The sequence below is a fragment of the Arabidopsis thaliana genome, assembly GCF_000001735.4.
Source record: "Arabidopsis thaliana chromosome 1 sequence".
In the NCBI taxonomy this organism is placed as follows: Eukaryota; Viridiplantae; Streptophyta; class Magnoliopsida; order Brassicales; family Brassicaceae; genus Arabidopsis; species Arabidopsis thaliana.
Window position 1 is genome coordinate 9373754 of NC_003070.9, and position 17345 is coordinate 9391098.

General features: G+C 33.2%; 5 protein-coding genes across 7 annotated transcripts; 3 read left to right on the forward strand and 2 right to left on the reverse strand.

Moving 5' to 3' along the window:
* The first annotated feature begins 131 nt into the window (after positions 1 to 131).
* AT1G27000 (GRIP/coiled-coil protein, putative (DUF1664)) lies at positions 132 to 3075 on the forward strand. The gene is made up of 13 exons (NM_102463.4): positions 132 to 369; positions 475 to 536; positions 622 to 699; positions 779 to 854; positions 952 to 1022; positions 1135 to 1236; positions 1327 to 1416; positions 1544 to 1618; positions 1855 to 1887; positions 1989 to 2060; positions 2251 to 2313; positions 2446 to 2561; positions 2648 to 3075. Exons 1-13 carry the CDS (start codon positions 315 to 317, stop codon positions 2667 to 2669), a joined length of 915 nt encoding a protein of 304 aa, NP_564269.1. The 5' UTR covers positions 132 to 314; the 3' UTR covers positions 2670 to 3075.
* AT1G27008 (uncharacterized protein) lies at positions 3035 to 3738 on the reverse strand (the record flags this gene model as incomplete). Its single annotated transcript, NM_001198173.2, has 2 exons — positions 3315 to 3738; positions 3035 to 3145 (listed from the first exon to the last, which is right to left on the reverse strand). Exons 1-2 carry the CDS (start codon positions 3489 to 3491, stop codon positions 3035 to 3037), a joined length of 288 nt encoding a protein of 95 aa, NP_001185102.1. The 5' UTR covers positions 3492 to 3738.
* Positions 3739 to 4650: 912 nt separating this feature from the next.
* On the forward strand, positions 4651 to 7037 carry AT1G27020 (plant/protein). The gene is made up of 7 exons (NM_102464.4): positions 4651 to 4920; positions 4998 to 5150; positions 5584 to 5802; positions 5893 to 6008; positions 6105 to 6268; positions 6360 to 6514; positions 6586 to 7037. Exons 1-7 carry the CDS (start codon positions 4882 to 4884, stop codon positions 6664 to 6666), a joined length of 927 nt encoding a protein of 308 aa, NP_174022.1. The 5' UTR covers positions 4651 to 4881; the 3' UTR covers positions 6667 to 7037.
* A 736-nt stretch (positions 7038 to 7773) lies between these two features.
* AT1G27030 (uncharacterized protein) lies at positions 7774 to 10307 on the forward strand. Its single transcript, NM_102465.3, has 7 exons — positions 7774 to 8127; positions 8204 to 8356; positions 8448 to 8666; positions 8755 to 8870; positions 9347 to 9510; positions 9618 to 9772; positions 9873 to 10307. Exons 1-7 carry the CDS (start codon positions 8089 to 8091, stop codon positions 9957 to 9959), a joined length of 933 nt encoding a protein of 310 aa, NP_564270.1. The 5' UTR covers positions 7774 to 8088; the 3' UTR covers positions 9960 to 10307.
* Positions 10308 to 12939: 2632 nt separating this feature from the next.
* On the reverse strand, positions 12940 to 16289 carry AT1G27040 (Major facilitator superfamily protein). 3 transcript variants are annotated; one of them, NM_102466.4, is made up of 5 exons: positions 16263 to 16289; positions 15983 to 16094; positions 15638 to 15855; positions 14164 to 14601; positions 12940 to 14072 (listed from the first exon to the last, which is right to left on the reverse strand). In NM_102466.4, exons 1-5 carry the CDS (start codon positions 16263 to 16265, stop codon positions 13140 to 13142), a joined length of 1704 nt encoding a protein of 567 aa, NP_174024.2. In that variant the 5' UTR covers positions 16266 to 16289; the 3' UTR covers positions 12940 to 13139. The 3 variants fall into 3 exon arrangements, with proteins under 3 accessions (NP_174024.2, NP_001322135.1, NP_973919.1); NM_202190.1 differs by lacking the exon at positions 16263 to 16289 and having other exon boundaries at positions 13031 to 14072; positions 15983 to 16161; NM_001332738.1 differs by lacking the exons at positions 15983 to 16094; positions 16263 to 16289 and having other exon boundaries at positions 15638 to 15974.
* Between the last annotated feature and the right edge of the window lie 1056 nt (positions 16290 to 17345).

Below are 17345 nucleotides of genomic sequence, written 5' to 3' on the forward strand. Positions count from 1 at the left end.
AAAATATTTAACAAGATTATCAATATGATTACGTCTGTTAAAAACAAAAAAGGAATTTGCCACGTGGCGACACTAAAATTACGTAATGTTCAAGTCAATCACCGGCGATGTGGCTTTTCTCGCCGCGAGTTGAGGCGGTTGAAATTGAGTTTCGAGACGACGTCGTTTCCAAGTAAATTGCACTAGCACGTTTAAAAAAAAAATGCAATAAGAAAAATAAACCATGAGTTCGTCTTCTTAATACCTAAATTAAATTCGATTTTTGAGACAAAGCTCGACAAGTCGTCGGCGGCGGTGTAAAAATAGTCGGAGCTATGGCGATGCAGGCCGGAGTTGGCTTATCCAGGATCTTTCTCTTAGCCGGAGCAGGTACTTCACTTTGATTTCTCTGCTCAATCTAACTCGCTCGTTTACTTACTGCTAATTGGGATCTGTATATCCTCCTGATACGTTTTTCGATTTGATGGAATCAAGGTTACACTGGTACGATCATGATGAAGAATGGAAAATTGTCGGATTTGTTGGGTGAATTGCAGGTACTTTTTTGATTCTATGCATTTTTTTTTTTGTTTCTCTCCTTGATTTTTTTATTTTTGACTAATTGATTTGTGCTTTCGATAGAGTTTGGTGAAGGGAATGGAGAAATCTGGAGAAGGGTCTGAGGGAGATTCTGATGTTTCTGATGCTATAGCTGCACAGGTACATAAACTCATATTCATTGGATATAGGAATATTGGTGAGGGATGGTATTGATATCTTTTGCAATATTGGTGAGAAGGTTCGCCGGTTGGCTATGGAGATTCGACAGCTAGCTTCGCAGCAACACATAACGGTCATGAATGGAGTTTCTGGTGGTATGTGAAGATTAGGGATTTGTATTTCTACTCAAATAGTTTTGCTAAGTGTGTCTCTGTGTGTGTGTGTGTTCATCAGACTCTCTTGTTTTTTCAGCAAACCTACAAGCCCTTGCTGTTCCTGCTGCGGCATTGGGAGCTCTCGGATATGGTTATATGTGGTGGAAGGTGGGATTACTAAGTTTTCAATCTCTTCTCTTGTGAATTCTGCTGTTTTGTTGAAAAGAGATTTCAGTGTTGTAAGGGAACTAAAAACTGTTTGTGATTGTTCACTGATTAGGGACTCTCATTCACTGACCTTATGTATGTGACAAAAGCCAACATGGCTGCTGCAGTGGCTAACTTGACAAAGAATCTGGAGCAAGTTTCTGAGACTCTTGCGGTGAGTTTTTTTTGTTGCTTTGTGTATGGTGTTTCTGGTGATATATTAAGCTGCAGGGTTAAAATTGGATCTTAATTGGTTGATTGTCAGGCTGCGAAAAGGCATTTAACACAAAGGATTCAGAATCTGGATGATAAGGTAGAAAAGCAGATCGATCTCTCGAAGGAAATCAATAGCCAGGTATGATAATGATGATGTTTACCTTCTCTTTAGTTCCTATGATTAGAGCTATTGGCTTTCATTGTTATGCATCTGTAGTGTCTTGAACAGTTTTGGAACGTGATGTGGTTGTGGTTATGCTACACAGGTTATTTCTGCTCGTGAGAATATCAGCTCACTTGAGATGGATTTGGAATCATTGCATAATTTGATTACTGGACTGGTGAGTCTTAGTTTTATTTTGTTATGCCATATATAAGCAATGCTGAATATCAATAGTTTTCTTCTCTTTCACACTCAATTGGCATGTGCTTTACTGCATCTGTCATGATTAAGGCGATTGCAGCTGTGAATCATTCAGTCTTTAAGATTAGATAAGGAATCAGAATCCTTCTCTATGGCATTTCACTCCTTTTAGTATATCTCCTAATTATTTTGGCATTTAACCTTGTTTTGCAGGATGGGAAGTTGGACACGCTGGAATACAAGCAGGTACATTCATCTTTTATGTTCTATTAAGCAGGCATCATTACCCAGAGAATCACCAACAATTGGTAACTCAGTACTGATTCTAATTCTGTTTCTGGTGGCAGGATGTCACAAATGTTTTCATGCTAAACTTGTATAACTATTTTGGAGGCAAGAGCACAAAGCTGCCTGAAATGGTAATTCAGATATGGGATATGTAAAATCGAATTGATCTCCCTATTTCTCTCCATAGTTATGACTATGTCTATTTTTGGTGTTAAAACCTAAAAGTGTTCTAATCCCTTTTTCTTTAATATCTATAACTTTTGCAGTGCAAATATATTGTATAGTTGTTTATCTTACAAAGCAATTAACTTAATCTTACAGGAACAGCTTCAGCTTCCTGTAAACCAGAGGGCTCGTAATTTGCTTGCAGATGTTGAAACTAAGGTGTCTTTTCTGTTTTATTTATTTAAGAAGTCACGTTTGCTTGTATTTAACGTGATTGTTCGCACTATTCTAACAAAATAAATGGAAACTTCTTCTCTTGCTGATAACAATATTTCGTCCAATCTGTTTCAGGGTCTGAAAAACTTGGCTGAAGAGCTGTTTAAAAGCAATGGCACACAGGTGACAACCACAGTGAAACAAATCAGTTTGAGTAAAGTGAATGTGAAGTCGAGGCCATTGTTATCAAGGTTTGGTCACTTTGCTTCACTGTCTCTGTCTTGTGAGTTTCATATGTTGATATAATAGAGGTGTGATAAAGGAAATGTGAATGCAGGGCTGCTTCAGCTAAGTGTTGATATGGAAGTTTTCCTGATGGCGGTTTGGCTTGCGGGATGTATATAACAAAACTCTTACTTATACAAATGGTCTCGTGAGCCGTAGAATGCTCTCTTACATCTATTCGTTGGTTTGGCTTTTTTCCCCCAAAACTTGGGTCTTATGATATTTTGGTTTGCACTTTGGAGGTTTTTCCTCGAATTGGAGTTTGTTTATTGACATGTGTAGTGTCCACTTTTGAACTTTGACGCAATTTAAAATAAAGTACATGTGGGGAATAATTATATTATACCTAATCATGTGATGCATGTTTGCAATAAAAGTGGTTAATAGGTTAAAAGTTTATGGTGTTTCCATAGATGTATGTACAGAGTTAAATAATCAACTATTTCTGGATCAATACATTTAAAAGAGGGTGATAAATAACTGGGATGCCGCGACATGACGGGCAAGTGGAGCATAACTGAAACCACTTGTCAATGCAAAAAGCGTGGAACTGATGTCCACAATGTGGCAACACTCTCACAATGTCACTAACCATGTAATCCTCAAGACATATCACACATCTACTATTACATAACCTCACACCACATTCCTGCGAGAATGTTAATTTCGGGAGAGACTTCAAAATCTCCTTCTTCAAGGGTTTTGTTTTCTGCCTAAACCTGCAGTTGCAGTAGTGGAATAGAGACGGTGTAAACGATCATTCCGATTAAGAGATAGAGTGGTAATGAATCTGGTGACTTCAAGAAACCAACGATGGTCAGGTCAGGGTCATTAGGCAAATCTGCTGCTACGGCGGCTGCAGGGGAAATAGCGAAGGGAGAAGGAGGGGATGTCATGAGTGTAAGAGTCCTCGAAGAGATTTGCTGAAAGAAGCTTCCGACGAAGAGAAGATTACGATGTTATCAGGGCGTACGTATGTATGTGTGTTTGACCTTTTCTTGTTACAGTCTAAAATACCTTAGATTATTGAGAATTATGTATAGTTTATATTTCTTAATGGCGAATGCATACATTCTTTGTTTATGGATTTTTTTTTATAGGAGTTTACTTCCAATACCAATTTGAAGAAGGAATTGTGTATATTCCTATTCATTGAGGGAAAAACAATGTATTATTTTTATACATATTAGGATCATGCATAAAATTGTGTATTTGAATTACGTTAACTCTCTATTGACCATTGTTGAGTAGAGTGACACCAATAGAGAATTTTCTTTTTCATTTAAAACCTCTCTTCTTAATGTTATCTTCTTTTGAGTCCTTGTTCTCATTAACTTTGTTTTTCTTAAGCAAATTATAAATTATTTTTTCTTTTATTATAAAACGACGTCTATTATATTCTATAAGGAAGCCAAACCAACACAAGTCTAAGAATGTTTTGTTTGTACGCAGAAAAATGTTAGACTACAGTTTTATTATTCATAATTCATAGTACTAAAGTAATTTTTTGAAGAATGATTTTCTTTAATAAGGTATCATCAACATATACTACCAAAAATATTTAATTTATCCCACTAATTTTGAAGGCATCACGATTAATAATACGTGCTTAAAATCTTAATTCCGTAATAATGCTACACTTTTGAGAAATTTGTTAAGTTTATGATAGTTTGTATGATAGCCATCTTTTGACTGATCTAGTCGGACATAACCAAACACCCATTTACTGTTATTATCATCTGGAAACCCAATGAGAAGATAAGAGTTTTATGAAGCACACAAGTGAGAAACAAAAATAAGGAACATATTTGGTTGGATCTATCATTAAACCAAAGATAGATAAGAGGGAAACGAAACTGGAGTAATAATCAAAATACAATCTACCATGTAGATAGGGAAAATACTCGGTGGTTTTAGTTGAAAAATGTAAATAGTTGAAAGTTATCAAAATTTTCTAATATTTAAACACCAAAGTTGACCAAGATGGCAAAAAGGCAAGAAACAAGAAAATGAAAGACAACTATCGTTATGATACAAATTTGACCAAAATGAAGATATGATAATGTTTCCAAAATTCTCGATGCAAGTAGTTCGCTCAATTATTTGATAAGAATGATTTCCCCACTAGCTCAATAAAAAACAATTAATCCTTGTACGCAAGTTATCATAGTGAAGCATTGACACTGTGACCCTTGGCATTATAAATTACGAATTTAAGATAAAGAAGAGAAGAATCAAGCAAAAGTTGTGTTTCTCATAAAGATCTCAAAGATATTCCTACTACACATGGGTTCTCTTGACTTGCCTTACGCTTCATCGTTCAAGGTTTTTTTCTCAGTTTATATTTATAAAAATCAAATGAATTACTCATCACTATAACACACTAATTATGTTGTTATCAGGGAGGAAGTGAAACCTTTCTCCAGAATGTATTTGAAAGTATACTGAAAACGTATTTGAGGAAGAACCCGATGGCGAAGACGATATGGGAACTAGTTAAGTCGGTGGACAACGAAAAGATCTCTTACGACCACTTCTTTTTCAGGACATTTAAGGTATGAATTTACTCTTCAAAAATTTGGTGAAATTGTGTGCAGGAGGATCTAAAACCTTAACAAATTGGTCAAATATATTGATTAGCAAGTTCTTTGCAAATACGATTATAGTAAATCTACCTATTTAACAATTAAAAAAGTGGTTTTATACTTTTAATTGATGCCTTTGCAAATATATACTTTTCTTCAAGCTCATCTTGTAATCCTTGAGATCTTCTAACATTAACGGCATCAATTAAAAGTATAAGCGCTAAATGGTTTTAATTTTATACTTTTATGTCAGCAATTTTTGAGACCTGTTTTTTCTATTTTACCAGTGTATTTGTTAGTGGGCTCAAATTTTTTAATTTTTCTTTAGGCCCGAAATACTTGGGGCCGGCCTGATTGTATAAATTGATTTTTTCTTTTTTGCTTTGGGGGTGTATGGGTTTAGGTCGATGGTTATGGAATTGATTCCCTGGCGAGTTTTTTCATGGATTATGGATATAAAGTTGGAGGCAGACTTGATTTTCCAAAGAAGAAAGTACAAGTTCTCTGGCTTTCTCCTCCGGATGTTCACTTCCCCGATAATGGTTACGGTATTGGCAATGGCCCTTTGCCAAGACTTGTTATAGCTGAGCTTCTTGTGGAGGAACTAAGCCCTGAGTCACAGGTATTAGTGATCACAAACATAATGTTGTTATAATGAGTCTTTAATAATACATAATAACTTTTTTGTTGGTCCTAATTTCTGGTTAACTAGGAGATAATAAGGAAGTATTTGAAACCGGAAGGTGGTAAGCAAGCTGTTCTTTCAAGTACTTTGGGGTCTTTAATTTGGGAGAAGCCAACATCCACCGATTTCAATCAACTTGCCAAGTATATGTTCTAAGTTTATAATCAATAATCACACAGTATCTTTGATGGTTAGCTAATTTAATTTTTGAGTTTTGTAAATTTTTATAAATGATGAAGAGAAAGCGAATTTGCCGCATGGACGCTTGTCTACGGCTACACAATGAACCATCTTGCTTTCGCGGTTCATCGTCTTAAACACCGTTTCAGCGACATCAAATGCGTCAAAGAGTATTTTGAAGAAAACGGTTTCGAACTCAACAAGGATGGAGGAGTCCTCAAAGGTTTTCTTTACTTATTCTTCACATGACATCTTTCATTTAGATTGGTTCTATTCTATAACCATTATTTAAGTTGTATGGAAAAATATTTCAGTGAGTGAAGACAGTCTACTGTTACAAGTGTCGGCTATGTCGGAGAAACTTGTGGTTGAATTTGCAGACGGAGTAACTCAAATCGTCCCGGCTTCATACATTGAGTTCGTTGAACGTCTAGTTCTTCCACAGTTCAAAGATATGCCGTGTGATGAGGTAAGAAGCAATTCACATTAATCGAATTCTTTTATAATTAGACATTTTTATATATTTCCGTTGTAATGCAGATCAAAGAGTTTCATAGACGCGAGGGCTTGGAGCAAGCTAGCGCCTACCACATAATGGAAAGCACCCGTTTCACAGCGTAAATATAGAACCAGCTTGTTTTGTTCCGCTCAATATGTCAAGTATGTGTACGTACTATTAAAATGTTTTGTATCTTATTTGGACAATTTGTGTGTGAGATATTTCTGTTCTTGTGTTGTGAAGTGACGGTATAACTTAATATTACCCGTTACCGACGAATAATGGAAAACAAAGTGTCATGGTGGGGTGTGGTATTTGTGGTGTTTTTGCATGTAATATCTTTTGATAGTAACGTGACACTTGATTTTGGTGACTCGTAACACCTCTTGGGGTTGAAGACCAACGTGCCCAATCTTTCATTTACCTTAGTGTCTTCTTCTTTTTGCATTATTGGATTTTGGTGTTTCACGTAGAGAAACTGACATCACATTGTCTTTTGTTAGTTTTTTTTTGTGTTGTTAACCTTAAGTGTTTTTACGTAGTTAATATATCTTAGAGAACTTAACCTTTTCATTTAGCTATTATTCGTTTATAATTATAGTTTGGATCTAAATTAGTCTAACAGTTGTATTATGTGTTTTAGACCATCGCATTCCTCGATCTTAACCAAATATCTTAACAATTATTTACAATAAAATTTTGAAACATGACATGTAACTGTTTTTTCACTCATAAAAACCTCTTAGCTAAGAAGCAAGTCTTTAATTTTTAATTTGTTTTGATTTATTTTTCAGAATTTAATTTTAAGATATTAGTCTAAGATACATTTAAGATACATCATTGAAGATGGTCTACTAATTAGTAGCTTAGCAATTTCCAAAGTTGGTTTAAGGATCAACTTTTTGTATCATTTTATATTAGTGATCAAAATAGTTACATACCAAAAATTATTTATTTCATTTAATATAGTTTTTACCCCCCACTAGCTCTGGAAAAGTCCAATTATATTCTTGTCGTTAGCAATCATTGATCCTTGGCTTTTTTTCCCACTCTTTCTAGCTGTATAAAATACGAATTTACGATAAGATATTAGAAAAACCAAACAAAGCTGTGTTTCTCTCGTACACTTAAAGCATCGTCCCGCAACGGTTCTCTTGACTTGCCAAACGTTTCATAATTAAATTTTTTCTCTAATTATGATTTACAAAAACAAAAATCACGATAATCCATGATCTAACTATAAGAGGGAGTAAGAGAAACATTTCACTTGGTTTTTCTTACTGAGTACTGATATAAATAAATATAGAATCAGACAAAGATTCGTTTGCTGAACGATTTTATATAAATTTAGTCCTTACCTGCGCAGCTAATCATCGTGAGCGGAGCGACTATGCGTCAAGAAAAAAAAACTAAAATACTAATAATTAAGTGACTCCTTCTCTCTCCTTTTTTTTGGGGTATGCACCAACCTTTATTTATAAGTATAAGCAAGAATAAATAAGAACAACAAAGCAAACGGCTCATTTCTCAGAAACAACTCAAACATGGGTTCCTTCGACTTGCCTCACAGTTCATCGTTCAAGGTTCTTTCTCAAATTTATATTTTTTTTGAAGGAGAAATATCTTTTGTTACGATAATACACAATCTGCATCTAACAGGGAGAAAGTGAAATATTTCTTCGGAATGTGTTCGAGAATATATTGAAAACGTACCTAAGGAAGAACCCGACGGCGAAGACAATATGGGAACTGGTTCAGTCGTTGGACAACGAAAAGATCTGCTACGACCACTTCACTTTCAGGACACTAAAGGTAATAATTTTACTCTTCAAGATTTGGTGAAACTAATTGTTTAAATTATTATTTTGTTTTTACTTTTTTTTCTTTGGGGTTATGAGTTTAGGTCGATGGTTATGGAATAGACTCCTTGTCGAGTTTTTTCATGGCTTATGGATATAAAATTGGTGGTGGACTTGATTTTCCCAAGAAGAAACTACGAGTTCTTTGGTTTTCTCCACCTGATGTTCACGTTCCTAATGATGGTCACGGTCTAGGCAACGGCCCTTTGCCGCGACTTGTTATAGCTGAGGTTCTTGTGGACGAACTAAGCCCTGAATCACAGGTATATATGTTGATCGCAGACACAAAAATTTCATTATGAGTTTTTAACATATCTAATTTCGCTTTTGTTGGTCCTATATATTGATTAGGGGATAATAAGGAAGTATTTGAAACAAGAAGGTGGCAAGCAAGCGGTTCTTTCTAGTACTTTGGGGTCTTTAATATGGGAGAAGCCTACATGGACCGACTTCAAGCAGCTTGCCAAGTATATATATTAACTTTCAATTAATAGTCATATATCTTTACTTGATAAATTTCAGAAAAGTAATTCATTCTATCAAAATCTAACAGCTAGCTAATTGTAAATACATTAATTTATTTTAAATAAATAAAAATGAATACTCTTACACGAACTATACTGTATTACTCTACTAGTACATATTTAGTAACTAACTATTTATTAAATAAGATTTTGGGTGATAGGTTCGATGGTATTAAGGACAAGTTTTGATGAACAAGTACAAAAAAATGGTAGTTTCTAACAAAGCTTTGAGAAATTGATAGATCAGCACTTAAACAGAAAAAAAAATGATAGATGAACACTATTTTTTTCTGAAATGTTTATAAAAAAAGAAGAAGAAGTAAGAATTGAGTTTTGTTTTTGTTTTTAAATTTTTTTATTTTATAACTATTTTAATGGTTAGAGCTAATTATTTGGAATTGTATGTATGAATGATGCAGAGAAAGCGAATTTGCGGCATGGACGCTTATCCACGGCTACACAATGAATCATCTTGCTTTTGCGGTTCATCGATTCAAACATCGTTTCAGTGACATCAAATTCGTCAAACAGCGTCTTGAGGAAAAGGGATTCAAACTCAACAGTGACGGAGAAATCCTCAAAGGTTTTTTAATACTTATATTCCCATCATGAGTTACTTTCTTGAAACGTTTCTATTTAAATATGTTGTTCAATAGAAATGATTAATGAATGTGGACATACATATTGCAGTGAGTCAAGATGGTCTACTATTTCAAGTTTCATCGATCTCGGAAAGGCTTCCGGTAACATTTGCAGATGGAGTAACTGAAACAATCCCAGCTTCATACATTGAATTCACTCAGCGTCAAGTTCTTCCAGAGTTCAAAGATGTGCCGCTTGATGAGGTAATTGATGTAAGAAAGAATCGCGAAATAAATGATTTGCATTTTTTCGCATTATTTTGTTTATTCAGAATTTTTTTCATTGCCATGCACTGTGATGCAGATCAAAGAATTTCATAGACGTGAAGCTTTTGAACTCGATAACGCCAACCACGTAATGGAAAGCACCCGTTTCACAACTAAATTCTAGAACCAGACTTGTCTTGCTCGACTTAGTATATGCCAAATTTGTGCAACTATATATGTGAGTGTGTGTTTGTGTGCAATCTTTCCATATATATGCATGTGTGTATTTGCGATATCTTTATGTTGTTATTTTACTGTGAAGGGACAATGTAAGCATATGTTATCTCTCATGATGGTAATTGTTGATTAGAGTGACCAACTTGTAAAATGGATCACATGATTGACGAATCATGGGAAATAAAATGTATTTTGTGATTGAAATATGTGATATTTGTGAAGTTTTCGTCTCTCTCTTAAAATAATTTTTATGGGTGTGATTGAGTGTATGTTTGCTATAAATAGGGGATTTACTTGGACAATTTTAAAACATTAACCCATATTTGTTAGTATACAAGTTTTTAGTATCTTGTAGAGATATGGTATAACTGTTTTTTTTGCAGCTATAAGATGCACTAGATTTTAACTCGCGGTACACCGTGGGGACAATTTATTTTTTAAAGTTAGTATATATAAAAATTTATAAATTGTATCTATCTATAAAATATTTTTATTTTATAGTTTACAACTGTTATTAAGTAACGTCCTGCCAAACCCGTCCCGCAAAACCCATCCTGCAAAAAAAACTATTTATTTTATTAATGTTGATCTTATTTATGAATCATTGTCTAAATATTTTAGTCGATGCGGGATGTTGAACCCACACATTTTTCGCCAATTGGTTAATATATGTTCATTTTTAAAATTTTGAATCACAAAATATGACGGAATTTTTTTTGAGATTTTTTAAACTATATATTATATAATGATGTTAAATTTTTTGATATATTAAACTTTTTATAAGTTTAAATATTAATAATGTTTTATAAAGTTTAAATATATAAATAATAATATTTAAAAAAATATATATTTTTTGCCTTTTAGGTAATGACATAATAACTCTAAAAGCAAATATTTAGAAGATTTAAATCGTTAATTAAATATTTTTATTTCTAAATAATTAATGTCAATAGCATGACATTGTAAATAAGTTCAAATACAAGATTTATTTATTTAAACAAAAAACGTTTAATAAGAATAATATTTATTTAAACAAAAAATTTTGTTTTAAAATATTGTTAACAAATACGTTTATGCTAATTTTAAGGGATTAATGTGAAGTTTGTTTGGATTAAATTTGATTGATAATGTGATTGACAATTTAAATTAAGAATTTAAAGTAAAATTAATTATATTGGAAAACAATTAATGCTAATGGCATTGGGTTGTAAATAAGTCCAACTCTAAGATTTATTTGTTAAAATGGCTGCAAAAATGTATATATAGATGTTATATTATATCACCTTACTTTTGCTGAATATCTTAATTCTACATTCTTTATATTCCACATTTTTTTTTTACAGAAAATGTAAAGTTATAATTAGACATCTTTTACAATGAATTTTGTTTTACAATGAATGTTTCATATTGAGCTTAGTGTTCTTAGGAGAAAATTTTAAAAATCAACCACAAAACAAATTAGACGTTGAGACGAGATTACGGATTCCTATGACGCCGATATGGTATTTGCGCTCTTCCAAAATCGACATCTTTTTAATCTCCCTTTTCTATTGTTTGTTTACTCACGAATATTATTGTTTTCAATGTCGACGTGTACAAATCCAAAATCACCTCTGCTCTCGCTTAATATGCCAAGTTTCACCTACCGTTTATTATGACGTGTTTCTTGTATAAAGGCAAAAAATGTAATCTAAAGATATTGAGAAACAAGTTGTATTAGTTTCCTTAAAAAAAAAAAAAAAAAAAAAGAGTTATATTGGTTACCGACTGTTTCTCAGTTAGATTGATTCGTTCCGTTCCAATATATATTTTTTTAAAATTCGGGTGGTAGTATAATACTTTGGTTAATTGATGTTAAGTTTACAAGATTCCAGAAAACCGAGTTAGGTTAGGTGAAAACCAAGACCTCGTGTATCATGTTTTTTGTTTTTGTTTGTTTGTTAATAAATTCACAAAAAAAGTTCATTATCTGATAAATAAAAAGATTCGTTGAATGATTTTAAATAATTGAGCACATCATGTCCAATAAATATATATCTATCTCGTGTATAATATTTAATTAATGTTCTTTTGTTAATAATTAATAAAAGAATTCTATTATCTTATAAAATTCAAAAAAAAAAAAAAAGATTCGTTCACTGATTGATATAAGTAATCCCATACTGTCCAGTAAAATATATTTATTTTGTGCATATTTTTTTAAAAAGTGTATAAGTTTCAGGTAAACAATCGGAGCAGACGGTTCGGATTGAGCATAAAAATACTAAAATTATGACATATATTTTAAATTTTTTATAATAGAGTATTACTTATTTTTGCAAAACAGAATTACTTTTAAAGACAAATTTTTTGATCTAATAGATATATTAATATCTAAACGAATTCGGATAGACATTATGTAAAAGATGAGTGTTTGACACTAATTATCGACTAATTGAAAAATCATAATAATGAATTGATGCTTATGTTATCTAGTTTTTATTTTTATTAAATAATAAACTAAAACAATCATTATAAAATCATACTTTAGTCTTACTTTATCGATTCAGAAAAGCAAGTATGATTAATAAAACGAAGGTTTATCAAGTTTTTTGTGTATATGTGTGTTTTTAGGTAATATTTTCAGACTACAGAGTGTATCTTTATGTTGTTTGTTTAAGTATCTTTTCTGTTATTTTTATTTTCTTGTGAATTAAGAATTACCAAATTATATATCTTCCAATGGATTATGATTGCTATTATTGATAAGAGTGGCGAACTTGTAAAATGGATATTGACAAATAATGAAAAACAAAGTTCACTGGTGAGTTTTATGATATGTGATGTATTTTTTTTTTTTAAGGTAATTGTGTGCTTGCTATAAATAGTGTTACACATTCAAATCATTTAACACAAAATTGTTATTTAAATTTTTCATTAGCTAGTGAAAATATGATATGATATTATTTCACTTTCTATCTCTTGTTGAAAATAAGTTTTAAAAATTTCACTTGATAATAACAGGAAATTAAGAAATTTATGAACTTTTCATGGTATTATTGGCGTTCTTTCTCCAAAGTCGACATCACTAATCTTCTTTCTCTATTGATTGTTTATTCTATCTATTAAAGAGGTTATGTATATCATATCAACTTATTGAACCAGTTGAGATATACTTGTAACGCTTTGCCCAGAAGAGATAGTGCAAGAAGTTAACAACACTTAGGACACACATGAGCCAATAAAACAAGTCTAGTCTGTTACGGTTAAGTTTTTCTCCAAGCCATGGGCTTTGTCCAGCACTCTTAGTTACTCTGTTCACTATCGGCACCATCACCGAGCTTAGATAATACCCTAATGCCAAAGAAGCCCATGAGAGCGATGTAGCCAATGATCTCATAGAAGAAGGTGCTTCTGTGAAGAAAAACTCTAGCAATCCAGCTAGTGTGAACAGATCAGCTGATCCTAGAAACAGATACTGAAGAGCAATCCACAGAAAAGTGATTGGTAAAGTTTCTTCAGAGTCAAGTAATCCAGCTTCTCTAGCCACTTGCTTCCGCTTTAACTCGACTAAAGCAGCCACTGCCATTGCTACTATCGAAAGGACTAAGCCTACACCGATTCTTTGCAAATGAGTGATACCAATTTCGGATTTGGTTACTTTTCTTGCGAATGGGATAATCAGATGGTCATAGGTTGGAGCAAGAATCAGCATGAAAACAACCGGAAAAACCGGTAAAGAAGCTGAAGGAACATTGAAGTTAACGATCTTTCTGTTCATCGTTGCAGCTTGGTGGACAGAGTAAGTAGAAAGCTGAGCTAAGCAGCAATTGAGCATTATGGTGCAACCAAATATTGGAAGCATTTTTAGCACAATCTTCACGTCTTCTACTTGTTGGACCGTGCATTCGAGCCAAATATGGTGTGTTTTCCCCTCTATTGCTTTGTTTAGACATGTCAAGCTATTGGTAAGTGACTGAGAAGGCGTCTTTTCTTCATGTTCTGATTGAACTTCTCTGGAAGTAAAGTGATTACTCGAAGTTTTACTCGAGCAACTAACTATGGAAGCTGCGAGAAGAACCTGTTGAGATGTTAGGAAACAAAAAAATAAAATATGATTCACTGATAATAATAGAAAACATGTTTTTTCAAAACATGTTTTTTCAAGTTACCTTAAAGATTGTGGTAAGAGGACTACCACGAGGGATTTTGTTTTTATAAAACCTCGAACCTAATAGAAAGACAAGAATGGAGAGAAATATAGAGATGGTGGAGACTCCAAATCCCCACTCCCAGCCTTTGTTGTCCTCGATCCAGACAACGAACGTCACGGCCACAAGTGCTCCACATGAGAGACAGAACACATAGTAGTTGAAGAATGTGGATCTTTGTTTTCGACCTTTGGGCGTGCCCTCGTCGAATTGCTCTGCTCCGTGTGACGGTAATGACCCTTTTATCCCTCCGATTCCTAGAGACACTAGATATAGTCCCACAAACAGAAACGCCGCCTTCGAACCACCAACGACCTCGCATCGCAATGCGGCAGAGCTCTTGCATGGCGGCGGCATTAAGGACGGACGCCGGGCTTGGATTGTGAGCAGGATAAGTCCCTGAGTACATCAGTATATGTACGTAGAAAGACATAAACATGAAATTAATAAAATTCATATTTAATTTTAAAATGTAAACCAAAAACACTATAGGACTAAAAAGAAGAATACATATAATTGATTTTTTCAATTAATTTGACTAATATGATTATGTGTTATAGAAAATTATGAGAGAAAAATAGATTAAACAAAAATTCAAAACATATGCAAAAAAACATAAGTTAGCTACTAAGTATTTTGTCCAAAAAAAAAAAAAGCTACTAAGTATATTTTTAATTTTAAAATATTCGAAATTAATTTATTATATTACTGAAAAGTAAACACTTCTTTGTTAATAACATGTATAAATAATACGAGTTCATACATAGGTGTTGACACATCAACAATGAAAATAGGATAATAATTAATATATAATAAACCCATATAATTAACGCTCTTACAACAACAACAAAAATATACGTATACTAACGATGCATCATGATTATGAGTTGGATCAGGCCTATAATCTGTGGTGACTATTCACTAACACCAAGAACGGATCGGAGAGTACAAGTCTACTTCTGCACTACAGCATGTTTGTCTTTCGTCAATTTTTATTAACGTATTTGGCAATTCGACAGCTCATAACATACATTATTAAGCGAATGCCACAATTTAAGCAAAGCAGATAAAACAGCGACCCTAGACATTCACAACTACGAATACGACGGGCCCCACTTGGAGATAATAATGCGGGGCCCAATAAATCAAACTCTTCTTACATCGCAAAGCGGTGCACGCTCCTTGGTCAGTTAGATTTTGCAACATAGGTGGTGAGAAACGATTTTCTAAAGTCAACTGATTTGGGTATCGATATAATTAATACATACATTTATGTGTGTATGTTGTAAATGATCATTAAGTATGAAACTATGAATGATGAAACTATGATTAGGGTTTATAATATATAGTATGAATGGGTTAAAGCTTGTGGTTGACTAATTTTAATATCATAAAATGAAGATTGAGGAAGAAAAGTGAATATTTATTAAAGTACCAGAAACTCGATGGAGGCGGAGATGAGGAAAATGACGAATGTGGAGAAGAAGGCGTCAGCAAGGAAGCCACCGAGGAGAGCGAGAAGGAAGGCTGTGGCCATGAAAGTGGTCACTTCACTCGACGATCTGGCTAGAGACATGTGCATGAAGTTCTTGAGATACAACACCAAGTTGCTTGCGTTCGCTAAAAACGCTAGATTCTCCAATATCTCCACCGCTTGAAAACACATGCACATACACAAGAAAAAGCAAAATAAAAGAAATCAATCACATGATTCCCAAAAGATTAATCAAGACTAGAGAAGTTAAGGAAAAAGGGGTAAATTTGGAATTTTGAGACTGACCCAAGACGAAGGAGGCGGCGAGCATTCCGCCGTGACGGCCTCTCAAGGCGGCTTTGTTTCTCCAGTCAGCGTAGCCTTCCCATTTGGAGACATCACCATGCATTTCTACTTCCTGTATTTGGAAATAATCAAAATTAAAAGACTTTAGAAAATATCTATTTCTCTAAATAGAAACTAACATCAGCACCCCAAAACTGATGTCTTGTTCTTAAACAACTAAAAATTGCAACAACAAAAAATAATTAGAATGAGAACAATATTAGATGCTTGAAGAACCCACCATTTGATTTCTCTCTCAAATTTTGATGAGAAATAAAGGTAAGGGTTTTTGAAGTATATAAGTGATAAGAAGGGTGTTTTCGGAATTACAAAAAGTAGATTTTAAGAACCCTAATTAGTAATTAGATTTTAAAGACATAAAAATGATAATTTAATCAAGACTCGATAAAAAAAAGTAAGCAATCTCGTGGAATTTTCTGAATAGTAGACTCACTAAGATCTAGTATTATTAAAGAATAGTAGATTTTCTGACATCTAATAATCAATAATACACTTCTTTAACTAAATAACAAAATTTTCTAGAAAAAGAGAGAGAGAATAAGGTTTTACAACGTAAGTGTGACAATGTATATTACAAATAGAGAATAGTTTTTCAGTCTGTTATCTGAATCTAGACGAGACAGCACATTTTTGGATTTTATTTATTTAAGAGGTTTAGCTTTGAGTTTGCTTACTGTTAATAGAGGAGGATATGCGTTACAAAAAAAAAAAAAATCCAAATTGACCAAAAGATATAAATCTAAACGTGTCATTACTCATTAGTGTGAACTGTGAAGACCTAATGGTTATATTACATGCTACTTGATTTCATCGTAGTAAATTGGCTTTGCAAAATCGCCAAATGTCGAGCATTAATACTTTTTTGGCAAATGTCTCCATATATTAACTGTTCACTTTTTATATACATGCATGTAAATAAATGTTAAAATACCTCTGATAGTTTCACTTTCACCCAAGAAAGAATTACTTATAAGATTAAATTTAAATGTATATATATTATAAATTTCTATAAATCAAATAAACCTAAAGTTGTGATTGGCCCATTACAATACAGAAACCCCATTTAAGGACCCAAATATATCGTAGCCCAACCTAAACCAGTAATAGAACCTAATTTCGAACCACACAATTCCCATCGGAGAGTCTGCATTGGTTAGTTTGTTTCTTATAAGAACAATTGCTGATATTTCCATTCTAAGAAATAGCAAGCAAGGACTTAAGCAGAGGAAGGCTTCAAGGAGATCACAAAGCTCCACGAAAATTACGAAAAGAAGGAAATGTTATAAACAATGATGAGTTTAAA

Bases quoted from the DNA above. Each gene is read 5' to 3' on its own strand.
- AT1G27000 (NM_102463.4), top strand. From the start codon at position 315: ATGGCGATGCAGGCCGGAGTTGGCTTATCCAGGATCTTTCTCTTAGCC. The intron at 1,619-1,854 runs GTGAGTCTTAGT...CTTGTTTTGCAG, and splicing joins ATAATTTGATTACTGGACTG to GATGGGAAGTTGGACACGCT. The intron at 2,314-2,445 runs GTGTCTTTTCTG...AATCTGTTTCAG, and splicing joins TTGCAGATGTTGAAACTAAG to GGTCTGAAAAACTTGGCTGA.
- AT1G27020 (NM_102464.4), top strand. From the start codon at position 4,882: ATGGGTTCTCTTGACTTGCCTTACGCTTCATCGTTCAAG. The intron at 4,921-4,997 runs GTTTTTTTCTCA...TGTTGTTATCAG, and splicing joins CTTACGCTTCATCGTTCAAG to GGAGGAAGTGAAACCTTTCT. The intron at 5,151-5,583 runs GTATGAATTTAC...GTATGGGTTTAG, and splicing joins TCTTTTTCAGGACATTTAAG to GTCGATGGTTATGGAATTGA.
- AT1G27030 (NM_102465.3), top strand. From the start codon at position 8,089: ATGGGTTCCTTCGACTTGCCTCACAGTTCATCGTTCAAG. The intron at 8,128-8,203 runs GTTCTTTCTCAA...TGCATCTAACAG, and splicing joins CTCACAGTTCATCGTTCAAG to GGAGAAAGTGAAATATTTCT. The intron at 9,511-9,617 runs GTTTTTTAATAC...TACATATTGCAG, and splicing joins TGACGGAGAAATCCTCAAAG to TGAGTCAAGATGGTCTACTA.
- AT1G27040 (NM_102466.4), bottom strand. The intron at 15,856-15,982 runs GTCAGTCTCAAA...TGTGTTTTCAAG, and splicing joins CGCCGCCTCCTTCGTCTTGG to CGGTGGAGATATTGGAGAAT. The intron at 14,073-14,163 runs GTAACTTGAAAA...ACATCTCAACAG, and splicing joins CTCTTACCACAATCTTTAAG to GTTCTTCTCGCAGCTTCCAT.